At 46.7% G+C, this 12618-nt stretch overlaps 2 protein-coding genes across 3 annotated transcripts in view; one reads left to right on the forward strand and one right to left on the reverse strand.

Annotated features, from left to right (window-relative positions):
- TESK2 (testis associated actin remodelling kinase 2) overlaps positions 1–12618 on the reverse strand; it is a 129330-nt gene that overhangs the window by 115422 nt on the left and 1290 nt on the right. For both annotated transcript variants that reach the window (XM_062497745.1, XM_062497746.1), the window contains exon 2: positions 4212–4324. The gene's annotated coding sequence lies outside the window, so the exon portion shown is untranslated. The remainder of the gene's footprint in view (positions 1–4211; positions 4325–12618) is intronic.
- Positions 8784–12561, forward strand: MMACHC (metabolism of cobalamin associated C). The gene is made up of 4 exons (XM_062497756.1): positions 8784–8855; positions 10752–10946; positions 11316–11468; positions 12009–12561. Exons 1-4 carry the CDS (start codon positions 8784–8786, stop codon positions 12318–12320), a joined length of 732 nt encoding a protein of 243 aa, XP_062353740.1. The 3' UTR covers positions 12321–12561.

Here is a 12618-nt window from a genome sequence, read left to right on the forward strand (position 1 = left end):
CTCAAGCCAGGGAGGCAGAGCAGTAAATTTTCAGTAATGAAGGCATGTCATGGGGGAAATGGGATGGCTTTTTGAAGTGTACCTCCTGAGCCTCTGCCCATAATGTTCATGTACTTGTTACCTCTGCTTCACTGCATAACAGGAGTGAGACAGGAATCTCATTTCCAATATTTCTTTACACCCCCCACAAAGAAAACAGAAACTGTGCACTTACCATCCATAAAACTGCCAAATTTTCACCCCAACGGATACATACTGAAGTGATAAGCAAAACTGGAAGACTTTTCCATTTGCTGATATAAAAATATTAAAAATTATAAATATAAAAATATAGAAGTGTCCCAGCAGTTTCCCAAAACTGTGGTTTGGTTTGCTTAAATCTCCCATAACATAACAACGGGCTTCAAAATTCCCCACCCAAACACATTTGAATGAAGACTTTTCCTCACTGTAATACTACAGGAGTCATATTTTCTAACAGATCTGAAAAAAATCAACCTTCATCCAGAGCACAACTTCAAAACAATGTCAGAAGATAAAGCACTTAGAAGCTCCCAGAAGAGGACCTTCTGATTGTGCCTGGTGATAGAGAGCTTGTGAGCTAGATCCCCCGCCATAATTAATTCTGCAACATTGGTAAGATTTTACAAGAAATCATTAACTACTACATGAAGGAAGCATAGATAGGTTGATAATCTTGTGCATTTTAAATACAAGGGGATCGATTTATTAATCTGCTTGACAGCCTGCATAACCTTCCTTTTGCTTGTTCCCACTTCCTGTCCAACAAGTGTACTTGAAAGATACTCAACATAGGTCTGCTTCATGTGCCCCAGCAGTTTAACAATGGTTAGCCTCAGTTCCTCTGTAATATTTTTTCTGTTCAATGACCCATCAGTCAAATAACCTCCTGAACCACAAAACCAGCTTGATCTTGTTCAGACTGACAGTGGTCACAGCTGCAAGAAAACAAGTGCATGTTTGTTCTTACTGTTCAGCTCACTCTCTGTTTACAGGTAGACCAGATTCTCCACCCACAGTTCAAATAAAGAGCTAAGTAAGTTAGCAGATGTATCCTCCCAGTCATAAAACAGGTCTCCCTGTGATGAACTGCCCAGAATTAATATATCCCTGAAGCAGAAGCATTTTGCTAGCTCTCTTTGAACTACAATGGAACATCTGTTGACAATCTCCTGCAGGGTAACTTCTCCCATTTTAATCCTCTCTCTCAGAAGTACACATCAGCTGCCACAGGATGACTCTCACAAGCATTAGTGTTTCCTTTCACTGGCCTTTCTTGGGACCAGCAGGAAGAGGAATGATCAGTCAGCCCTGTTCAGTATTTTCTTAAAAATTTGCTGTTGTGTCCAAACTGCTGAAGCTTTCGATGCTGAATTACAGATTCTGCTTGGAACAAGAAATGATTCATGGGTTCTTAAAAATGACTTTCAGCCAGATTTAGACACTTATTTGATTCTGACTTAGAGAAGTTTTACTAAGGACAGCTGCAAAATTAGCAAAGTGTTCCTTTGCGCTAGTCCTGGCTATGCCTTCTAATCACACAGGCAAATAAACACAGCTAACACGATCATTGATTCAACTTCCCTTCTGATAATCTTAGGGGCAGGATGAGAAATTCTGCCCACTTTTTCAAAAGGCAACTGTGGATAAAACTATTTGTGGCTATCTAACAGAAAGGGAACCTGTTTACACAAAGGGCTCCAAGAAGCACTGGGAAAAGAGCTCCCTTTATTTTACAGAGTCTAAGGTGATGTCATTCATTCACCTCTTCCCTTCTCCTTCAACAGACAGCAATTATAAAATTAAGTTATCTCAGAGGGAAATGGAATAAAAAAAATCAAACCACGTAAGGAAATTTCACAGGGCCCTTTTCTGCCACTGTGGCACTCTATTCTCATAAAACAAACCAGCAACCCCCCCTTTATGAGCGTCATGGAATTTTCTGTTCAAATAACAAGATTTCTCCACCTGTTTTGTGCCCCACAAGAGGAAGCAATTTACCAGCACTTGTCAAGTCAGCTGCTCCATATTGGGTCTTGACAGGGTAAATCTATGGTCATTCTATATCTGTTCTGTTCTTGCTGTGCATAGTCTCCCTAAAAGGAACAATCCAAGCTCAGCTCTACATCCCAGAGCTTTAGATAGCCAACAGTGCAACATAACTCAAAACTTACAGTGTAACTGAAAGAAAAAGTAAACATTTGAAGGCGTTAGTAGAGAAAACACACTAAATTCTCTCAGTTTGTTCTCGTCCACCAAGTGAGAGCTCAGAGGACAGGATCATACACCCCATCCCATGGGAGAGGGCTGAAACAGAGGACTGCAGCTTGGAATCCTCTGACTTTGGAGAAACACCCCCACTGCAGCCAAGCACCACAGCATCTCTCCCTCTGTAAGCCAGCTGGCAGCTGCCAAAGCTGATTGACAAATCACAAATCAGGCCCTGCACCAGTGTCTGCGTCCTGCAGAGAAAGAGAACACACAGCATGGTGTTGAAAGGGTAGAAGGGGCAGGTCTGAACAAGAGGGCATGAGATGGCAAACAACAACTCGGGTCTCTGGCAGAGTGTGGGACTGGGCAGCCTGTGAATAATTTATCAAATTGGCTGTTTCCCTTCCTGGAGTTGCCCTCCTTGGGTCACCCCCATATCTCACAGCTTCCACTTGTGGAAAACCCAGGAAACAAACAAGTCAAGAAGAGTTTGCCCTCTCAGGGAAGCCAACATCCTTTCCAATTTTCAGTTGTTCCTGGCGGTAAAGAGTGCATCTTTTAGTTAACATTAGAAGTCATGAAGCTCTAGCCCAGGCAGGTCAGTGCTGAGATCACCACTCCAGCTATTTCTAGCAATTTCTCCAGCACTGCTTTCCACCAGCTCAAAACACAGCCTGGAGATACATGTACAATCTACACCAAAAGACCAAAGAATTATCCTTCCCCAGTCTTCTTACCCCTTGTGCCAGACCTGAGAATAACTGAATGTCTGTGTCTATTTCCTCCAGCACTGTTGGTTCACTGTGGTCTGCAATCATCTCAAACTCTGTTAAAAACATCCTCATTTATCTCCCACTGAACAGAAATACCAACAAGCATCCTCACAACCGATGTAAACTCAAATAAAAACAAATGTTCATGCATCCAAGTGTCCCCCACTAGCAAGTTGCCAGCACAGCTACTGGGTGCCCCTGCTATAATAACCCCTGCAGGGTTTCTGATCCTACTATGTACAAGTATTTGCTACAATAGTACAGCAACAGGGATAGCAATAAGCTATCTGGTTATTATTAAATGAGAAGGTTTGCTTGAACATTTGATCAGTAAAGCTCTAATAAGAGTCTCCACCTGGCATGTGCCTCAGAATAAATGTTAGAGGAAAGGTTAACCCTTTGATGGCACATGCAGGCTCTTTAGGCATTGCCCTAACAGCAACCTGACATGTTACAACTGCATCTACAAAGCAGTTAATTGTAACATGTTTGCTAGTAAAGTCTGAATCAGCAGGATTAGTAAATTAGAAAAACAGCACACAGGGCAGTTTAATATGCCTTAAAGCCTCCATTCACAAAAAATCTTAAGCATCTTACTAAAGTAGGGCATGATTTTTTTTCTTTTAAAGGAACATTAGCCCTTTGTTCCTGATTTCCTTTAACACTAAGTGTTAATGCGAACACAAGGGGGTTTTATAACCTAAAAGCAAGGCATAAATCCAAAAGGATGAAGAGGCTGAGTGGCAAACCTTCTTGAAGTCAGCAATTTTCACCTTCTCACTGGCTGGGTGTCAGCACCAAAACAAAAATGGAGCCACATTAAGAAGTGGTATTTGGGCACTGTCAGAGGAAGTGATAAGTATCATAATTGGCCCTCACATGCAGCTTTTCATTACCCTGACACTACACAGAGAGACAATGAAAGAACAGACAGGCACATACATGTTACATCTGTCCTGGCATAGCAATACTGCTCTCAGAACTAAGTTTTAAATCTGGCCCAAGTGCTAGGCCACTACTCCAAACTCCACTGTCTTCCTGCGTTTGGGTGCCTAGTACTCAGCCCTACCAGTAAAACTGGGCCCAGCAAGAGCCTCTCATCTGTCTGACCTCTGGAATGCCCTGGACAGTAGAGCTTTGTCTTCACAGCAGAAAACTCTTCTAGGATCTTAAGATCCTGAAAGTGCAGGATCCAGCCACATTTACCTTCAATATCCATGGCACTGGAAAGTTCATTGGAGCTGAAGAGTCTGGGATGGGAACCTCAGCCAAAGATGGAGAAAACCACTCTGCCTCTCTCAGCAAGTTCTTGCTTCTCTCTAAAAGAAAGAAATAAAACAGCAGACTAGATCATAAGTTCAAGGATAGATTTGTTGAATCTAAGTATCCTCTGTCTGCCTTTTGTGACACCTGGTACACATGGAGAAACTGCTGTTATTTGGATTTAATAGCATTTTCTTATTCTTACATGGGTACATCAGTGGCACAAGGCAACAGAAAACAGGTTCTGTGACAGGCAGGAAAACATATTGGCAAAAATGTTCAGGTATTGGACTTCACCTGTCTGTGGCACTGAGAGCTCCAGCCAGTTCCACATCATTTAAACCACAAAGAATCAGCCACCTCATTTCTGCTCCAAGCTATGGTCACAATGCTAAACCCTTCCCACATAGGGGTCAGTCTGTGTTGGAAAGGGACAACAGGACACCTGACCTCACCATGAGATCTCTAAACCAGAGGCTGCAAAACCATACCCCAGACTGTTAGTAACGTTGAAGTAAGTGTGTAATCATTCCTATGATCTCTTCTTTCCCTGCAGGTACCATGAATGTTACTTCCTTCCAGAAGAGACTTTTCACTTAATCATTCAGATCAGAGACTATAAATCTACTTGAAGGATAACACTGGCAGTCTCTTACACTTAGCAAGGCCTGCTGGCATAGAGACTGGGGGTGAGGATGGGGTGGGCACCACTTTGATGGGGTTTCCATCATGCCTCATGCAGCAGAAGGCAGCTCTGCTGAGCAATTTGGTTGTGTTTTCAGAGATGAATGGTCTGGCAGCAGAACCTCTGCCTCCCCACCTAACCCTGATCATATTGTTCTCTCAGTTGTGCCAGCATAATTTTTTCCTGCAACAGCGCTGTGAACCACACCACTTCAGGGAAAAAAAAAAAAAAACAACAACAAAACAACAAAAACCCTGAACAATGACGCACTTGTTAGAACCAGCTCGGCTCCCTGATCGGATTTACAGCACGCCAACAACTGCAGTGGCAGAAATTTGGGAGGCAATGTGCTGTGAGGCCAGGGCAGGAAAATGCAGAGTGATTGGAACATTTTAAGCTGATGTTGACAGCACAGACATCTCATGAAATCAGAGCCTAACAGGTGGGAGAGTGACATAATAAGGGAAGGCACTAGGCTTTAGAAAGAAATAGGGAATCAATATTTAATTACAGGAGAAGTGCAATGAAGCTTCATTATTGAAAACATCTCACCAAGTTGATACAATATTTTTTACCAAACAAAACCTAATAATGAATCTACATTAACTTACAGACTCAGTGTTCACCAATACTTCCACACTAATAAAAACAGACATTCATATGCTTGTGGTCAAGAGCTAGAAAGATCAGAAAAACAGACAAGGAATTAAGATGTCCTTTAACTCCATTTCAGTTACAAATTGCCCTGATTGTTCAAACAATTTGTCTCTCTCTCACATTAGGTTCCTACCTAATGCAGAGCAATTGTTCTTTACCAGGGTCAGAAAAAGGTTTCAAGAGCTGTGGATGGAAAGCAGAAGGAAAACCCCTTCTGTTACAATCAGTACAACATTGTATCTTTGTCATTTACTGTTGGGGAGAACAATGAGAACTAATGATTCTTTTTGTATAGATGCTTCATGATGACACCAAATCACACTGCATCCCATGTGATATCAGCATGAGCCTGAGGGGGATGAATGAGAGTGCTGTGTTTTTCCTAATAATAGAACAAAATTACAAAGCAATACCTGGCACAGAGACACCTCACAGCCACATTGCTGCCTTCCCCCAGGGAAGTGAACCATATTCTCTGGATGCTGTTTTACTGTAGCACAAAGCTGTCAGGGGGAGAGAATGCTGGAAACAGTGACATGAATTCTCAGTCAGACCTGTGACAGTTCAGACATCTGGCAGCTGTCCGAGAGCAGCTGGCCTTGGACAGAGGGTACAATGAAACAGAGCCAAAAAGATCTAAGGATCTTCAACAAGGAAGCTGAGACGTCACTCATTTCTCTCCAGGGAGCAGGTCAGAGCCCTTGGTAGGGGTGGGGGAGAGCAAGGGCCAAGCTAGCTGAGGTTTGAGGCACAAACAAAGCCAGTTCCCACCAGCCAGAGCTCAGGGAGAAAGGAATTTGAGGGATGGTAAAACTGTGAAGGAATTAGAGCTCAGGCATTTCAAATGAACACCTCTTCTGAAATGCACCAAATATTTCAGTCAGTGCAGTAATGCAAGTATTGTCCAAATAGCAACAAGGAGACTGCCCTGACAGAGGGCCTGGGTAGGAGACAGCAACTCTCCTGATTAAACAAGGCAGATGAGGTGGTTCAGGGAACACCTCCAAGGACAGCTGTGAAGGGAACAGCAGGTACCCATTCTCCACGCCCACGTGGAATGAGCAGATGATGCCAACCCTCAGGATACAAACGTCTCAGTAACAGAGAGTAACATTTAGAATTACAGAATATCCTGTGTTAGAAGGAATCCACAAGGATCATCGAGTCTGACTCCTGGCTCTGCATAGGAGAACCCCAAAAATCACCTGTGCATCTGAGAGCACTGTCCAAATGAACTCTGGCAGGCCCAGTGCTATCACCCCTTCCCTGGGGACCAGCCCCTTCATGAGCTGCCTCAGAAGGACTGAACACCCTGCCTGCACTTAGCCAGAGGTCAGCTCCAGGAGAGGGCAGACAGTGAAGTCATACCTGCCTCAAGCTTTGCCAGTTCAGGATTGAAATGGAAGGCCCCACCTCACAAAGCTGGCAAATCTACCTTCTGCATCAGTAAAGCTGGAGCCACAAATGGAAATGAACTGGGTTCCACAGGCAGGTACAAAGGACAGCCGGCAAAAGAGAGCAGCAGGATGAGATCAGTTCCCAGCATCTCTGACCTTGCCAATCCAGCGCCTGTGGAAGAAATAGCCACAGCAAGAGCTGTCCTGCAGAGCTCTGAGCAGCCGCCAGCCAGCAGCACCCTCCTGTGACACATTCCAGCAGCTCCCAGGCAGCTGATTCCCTTCAGCCCATTCCCTTCCAGCGCAGGAGCTGCACTTGCTCCTGCAGCGTATGTGGCGTACGTGGACCTGCGCCTCCCCAAATTCCCTGAAGGGATATCCCCTCCATCTGATGTGGCCCAGCCTCTAGAGAGTGCTCCACACTTCCATCCTGAGTTTGTGCAAACTGCAAGACTGTGCTCTGTTTGACTGAGCTTTGTGGATGCTGCTCAGCAGATCTAGCGCCTGAGACAGAGGGGACAAGCACATCCAATTGTTTTCCAGAGGCAACCTCTGATCCAGCACAGCATTAAATCCTTCAGAAAAATCTCAGAACAGCTGAGAAAAAGAAGGGAGCTGGATATATAACGTGCCAACATAGGCAAAAACCTCTTATTTCAAGCATCAAAGATGCAAAGCCCTTTCTGCCTCGTATCCAACTTTTTCTGCTCACTTGTTGAGCAGGGACATGGATCAGCCTTATGCCAGGCAACACTCAGCCTGTTTCTTCAACAGGACTTCAGAAACCTAGACAAGAAGTGATCAATGTAAGAGATCTCCTGTAGCAGCCTGTGCTTTGGTTCCACTGCCTGTATTTTCACTACTTTATAGCTTATGGATCCGATCCTGCCGGAGCTCTTTTTCCTGTTTTAATTAATTCAGATTGAGATAGTCAATTATATGAGCAGATGGGCAGAAGCAGATTTTGTACAAGAATTATTTGCAATTTAGTCCAAGAAAGAACATAGTTAGTGGTCTGGTTCAACTTCACAAGCTGGAAATACAGGGAGATCTGGAAAGAACAAACTGTAATTCTAAACACGACTGACAGAATCCATCTGCCCTCCAATACAGAAGGCATGGATACAATAAGAGGACCTCTTGGGGTACTAGAAGATATAAGGAAACTCCACAGAGCAGTAAGTTTGACTATCCAAGGTAGTTCTGTCCCCAAGAACTTGCACGTTTGGTGTCCTGAACTTAATTAAACCCAGGACTACAGGCTGGAGAGCATTGCACAAGTACTGTAAAGATTGTGATAAGCAGCTATAAAGATTAGGGTGAAGAGACCCACATATGAGGCTTGGTCTCCAATATGGGAAGTGCGTCGGCAGGGAACATGGAACCTGCAAAGAACATGAACTTTCAGAAGCTGAAGGAGAAAGGATTGCCGGCACAGTGGCCTCGCTGTTTCAGTGAGCAGCACCCACCCACAGGGACAGGTGGGGATTTCCCACTGCGTACAAGGACAGGAAAATACATCTAATCCCCGGCGTTCCGGCTGGGACGGGCACAAGGCCGGGAACTACGGAGAGACCCCGGCTGGACTGGGCTGAGCATGCTGGGACATGGAGTCCCCTCCAGGGGAGCCGGCGCGGAGGGGAGGGTGCCGCGCACTACGACTCCCGGGGTGCTTTGCGCGCCTCGCCGTCTCCTAGGAGACGCTGGGATGAGCGGGGGGTCTCGCCGGGTCGGAACTACCGCTCCCGTGGTGCCCCGCGCGCCGCCGCCGCCGCCATGGAGAGGCGCGTGGCGGAGCGGCTCCGCAGCGCGCTGGGCCCGCTCGGCCTCGAGGCGCACGCCTTCAAGGTAATGACGTCACAGCGACGTCATGAGAACGACGTCACTGCCCGCGGAGCTGCGGGAGCGCGGGGCGGGAGCGGGTCCCGGGGCTGGGCAGGGGACGGGGGTACCGGGGGTCGGTGCCCCGGGGAGCTCGGGGCGCCCCTCGGCCGAGCGGGGCCGGGAACGCCCCCGCGGAGCCGCTGAGGCCGGCGCGGGTCGATGCGCAGCGAGGGGTCCGGCCGGCCCGCCCGGGAGCGCGGGGCAAGGTGACCCCGGTGGCAGCAGCTGCTCCGGCCCTTGGTGCGGGCCCTGACCGGCGGGCTCGGGGAGTTACGTAATGACACCTCTGCCCCGGCGGGTGGCACAGTCCTCTAGGCAAGTTTAAATTTTAATCTAAGTGTGGGAGCGCCTGTCTATGGAAGCGCTGACCCCCTCATCCGCTCCTAAATGGCCTCTGACCTCTGTTCTGCCCGTGGTGGAAGGGGCCCCCCTGCAGCCTCTGCCACTGTCCCCTGTTCAGCTGTAAGTGCAGGGCCTCCTTCCTTGCCCGCCCCAGGGCAATCTGATATAAATCAGTCCGCAGCATCGAACACAAATCAATCTGCAATAAACGTGCCCTTCCCTTGGGGAGTGTTGTATCTGTCACCTGAAATATTCTTATTTCCTGGTATGATCTTGTTTGTATTAAAAGTACAAGGCAATGAGGTGATGAGGGAATTAATGAGAGAAATGCCTCCAGAATTTGGAAAATGTAATGCTGCTTGCCTAAAACACAGCAGAATTCGTGGCAGAACCCAGATGAAAAGCCTATAGCTACTAGAGGGGAACCCTTTTAGCACTCCAGCTCTGTACAGATTTCCTTCTGACACAGCCAACCCTGGTGCACTGACTGCCTTTCACTGGGGAACCAGCAAAGCTTAGATTCACATCTCTCTCATTCCTTGTAACATCTCAATTTAACACCTTAAGAGCCACAAAACTGATTCAATTTAGAGGTTTGTATAAGAATGTAAGCTTTATAGTGAATCTAGTTTTCCTTCTGTGTTTCTAGATGGGCAGGCTGACTTCCACTGCCAGCTGCAGAGTCACTGTCAGAGTAATTTCACTGAGTATTTAAAATCAGCAGTACGTTTCATTTTCAAACTTAATGTTCCATTACTCAGCATCTCTCTGACTGTTAGAGCTGGCCTTTGTGGCACCCTGGGAGAGAAGGAGTTGTCATAACCTATGAAAAGACTGGTGTTACTGTGCAGGGCATTAGGAGTGGGGTGCAAGGGGTTTGAGCCATTTCCTCCTGCACTTGGCAGTTGCAGGTCTGAACCCTGTCCTTCCTGCTGCCCTGGCTCAATCTCTCATTTCTGGACTGTGTTATAACATGTCCAGCCCTGGAATCAAATATCCAAATGTGGCTGTGTCATAATCCATGTACTACTGGTGAGGTTTTTAGGGGGGGGTTTAGCACTGCCAAGAGCTTCACATCCTTCCACACAAGTATTTCCTGCAGAAGGAGTAAAAGTGCAACTTGTTGCATAAAACAGAAGCACCAGTTTCTTTCTGGCCCAAGATAAGAGAAAAAAAACCCCAAACAACTGTAAAAGCTTTATCTGAACCAAACAATCTGATTTGCATTGGCAAGACTGATTGCTCATACTTCCCTCTAGGTTTCTGAGCAGAACTGGATAAAGGGTAGACTGAGCTGAATGCTGTGTGTGATTCTGATCTCCCAGCTCACAGCACAGCTTCCCCCAAACTGAATCCTGGTGTGCAAAACACCTTGGTTTGTAAGGAAGGCCCTGGGCAGGTTGTCCATCTGGATTGCAAATGAAGGGGGCTACAGTTATTTCCACTTTTTTTACATTCCTGCATGTCCACTAGAGTGGTGTCTGTGTTCTAATGGAAATTTGTGTTTCTTTGCTTGAGGTTGGGTGGTACAATGCTGTTCTCCAGCCAGCCTTCCACCTCCCCTACCCAGATGACACACTGGCCTTCGTGGTGCTCAGCACACCTTCCATGTTCGACAAAGCCCTTAAGCCTTTTGTGAACAAAGAACGATTAAAAATAATCAGGGATCCAGTGGATCAGTGTGTTTCCCATCATTTATCACGTGTGAAGGAGGTAAGAAGCTGAAATACCGATTCCATTTAGTGTTGTGGCACATAACCAGGTGGACTGAGCAGCAGACAAAACCTTGCAGGCTCCTGCCCTACTCTTTGGAAGGGTGAAGCATTATTCATGAAGGTGGGAGCATCAGCAGGCTTTGGATGCTTTACTTGCATGTTCTGCCTCTGGATTACATCGTGCAGCTGTGATGGAGCTCTACAGGCACAGGCTGAATGTCCACAGCCTGGAACATGCTGATAGAATTCAGCAGCAGGATGTGGGAGTCTGCAGGCTTCACGTGTGCCTGATTTGCTGCCATCCAGCAGTTCTGGAGTGGCAAAGCTTTTTCCATGAGCCTGGGCTGATGTTTTCAAATTTTCCCAGAAATTCCCTGACCAGAGGGTGGATGTCATGTTTGATTATGAGATGCTGCCGAGCCGAAAGCCCAGGTTCCTGGCACAGACAGCTGCCCACGTTGCTGGAGCTGCATATTACTACCAAAGGAAGGATGTGAAGCTTGATCCTTGGGGGAAAAAGGTGAGGCAGAAACACAGTCTGGGAAGAACCAGTGAACTGCAACCACTGAATTGTATAATGGTTGTTTGCTCACTAGTCACTAGTTCATCTTGCAGGAAACTACAAAGTCCAGAGCACATACAGGTTCACAAATTAGTTCAGGTGGGAATTGGAAGCTTCCAAGATTCTTCAGGGTAGCAGGGAGATGTGCATGGAGAGAAATATCTTGATCTGTTAAACTTATTTAGATAGAATAATAAATAGCAGTGTAAAGGAAAACCTGTTGCTTAGAGCATTACGAACTAGGGGGGGAAATGCTCTGTGGTTAATTTCTGTAATAGATTTTCAGGAAGGAACCTCTCCCCACATTCCAGGGAGGTGTGTGTGGGCACAAGAAAATGGGAGTGAAATGCAGTGCTTCCAGCCACAAGTTCAGGAAAGTTTTCCCTTCTGCTCTGTACTCCAAGAGAAGGTTGGGAGAGTGAGAATTATCTGTTGCTTTGATCTCTAACCTTGATTAGACACAAAATGAGACAGCCTAGATTTTTTTTTTTCTTCCAGAAAATCTTTGGCGTTTGTATCCATCCCAAGTATGGTGGCTGGTTTGCTATCCGGGGTCTCCTGCTCTTCCCAGACATTCAGGTGCCACTGCTGGAACAGCCTGCCCCTGTTGACTGTGTGAGCACGGAGGAGAAAAGGATTGAGCTGCTGGAACAGTTCAATCTCCACTGGCAGGACGGCCGCTACCGGGACATCATTGAAGTGAAGGAAAGGTACTCGGAGGAGCAAAAAGCCTATTTTGCTACTCCTCCAGCCGAGAGGTTCCGGCTGCTGGGGCTCCCACAGGAAGCGCAGAGAATCACATTTCACTGAGAAACCGGCTCTGTGGAGGGCAGAGGGCAGCAAAGGGTAACTGTGAGCACCGGCTGTTCCCGGTGCCGAAGGGGAGGAGGAGCAGGAGGAAGAGGAGGATGATGATGATGGTTATGCTGTTACAGAGATGCCAAATCCGAGCAGCCTCAATGCAAACATCAGCTTCCCAGAGAGGAGCACTGCTCTGCGGTCTGGGGGAGGTGGGAGCTGTCTGTTCTGTTCTGTGCTGCTGCTGATCTGGGGTGTCCTTTAGAGAGTCCAGTAAGGTGCCAGTTAGCCTTTAGTTGGGAGTGGTTTA

Source organism: Cinclus cinclus, chromosome 8 (genome assembly GCF_963662255.1).
Source record: "Cinclus cinclus chromosome 8, bCinCin1.1, whole genome shotgun sequence".
Taxonomy (NCBI): domain Eukaryota; kingdom Metazoa; phylum Chordata; class Aves; order Passeriformes; family Cinclidae; genus Cinclus; species Cinclus cinclus.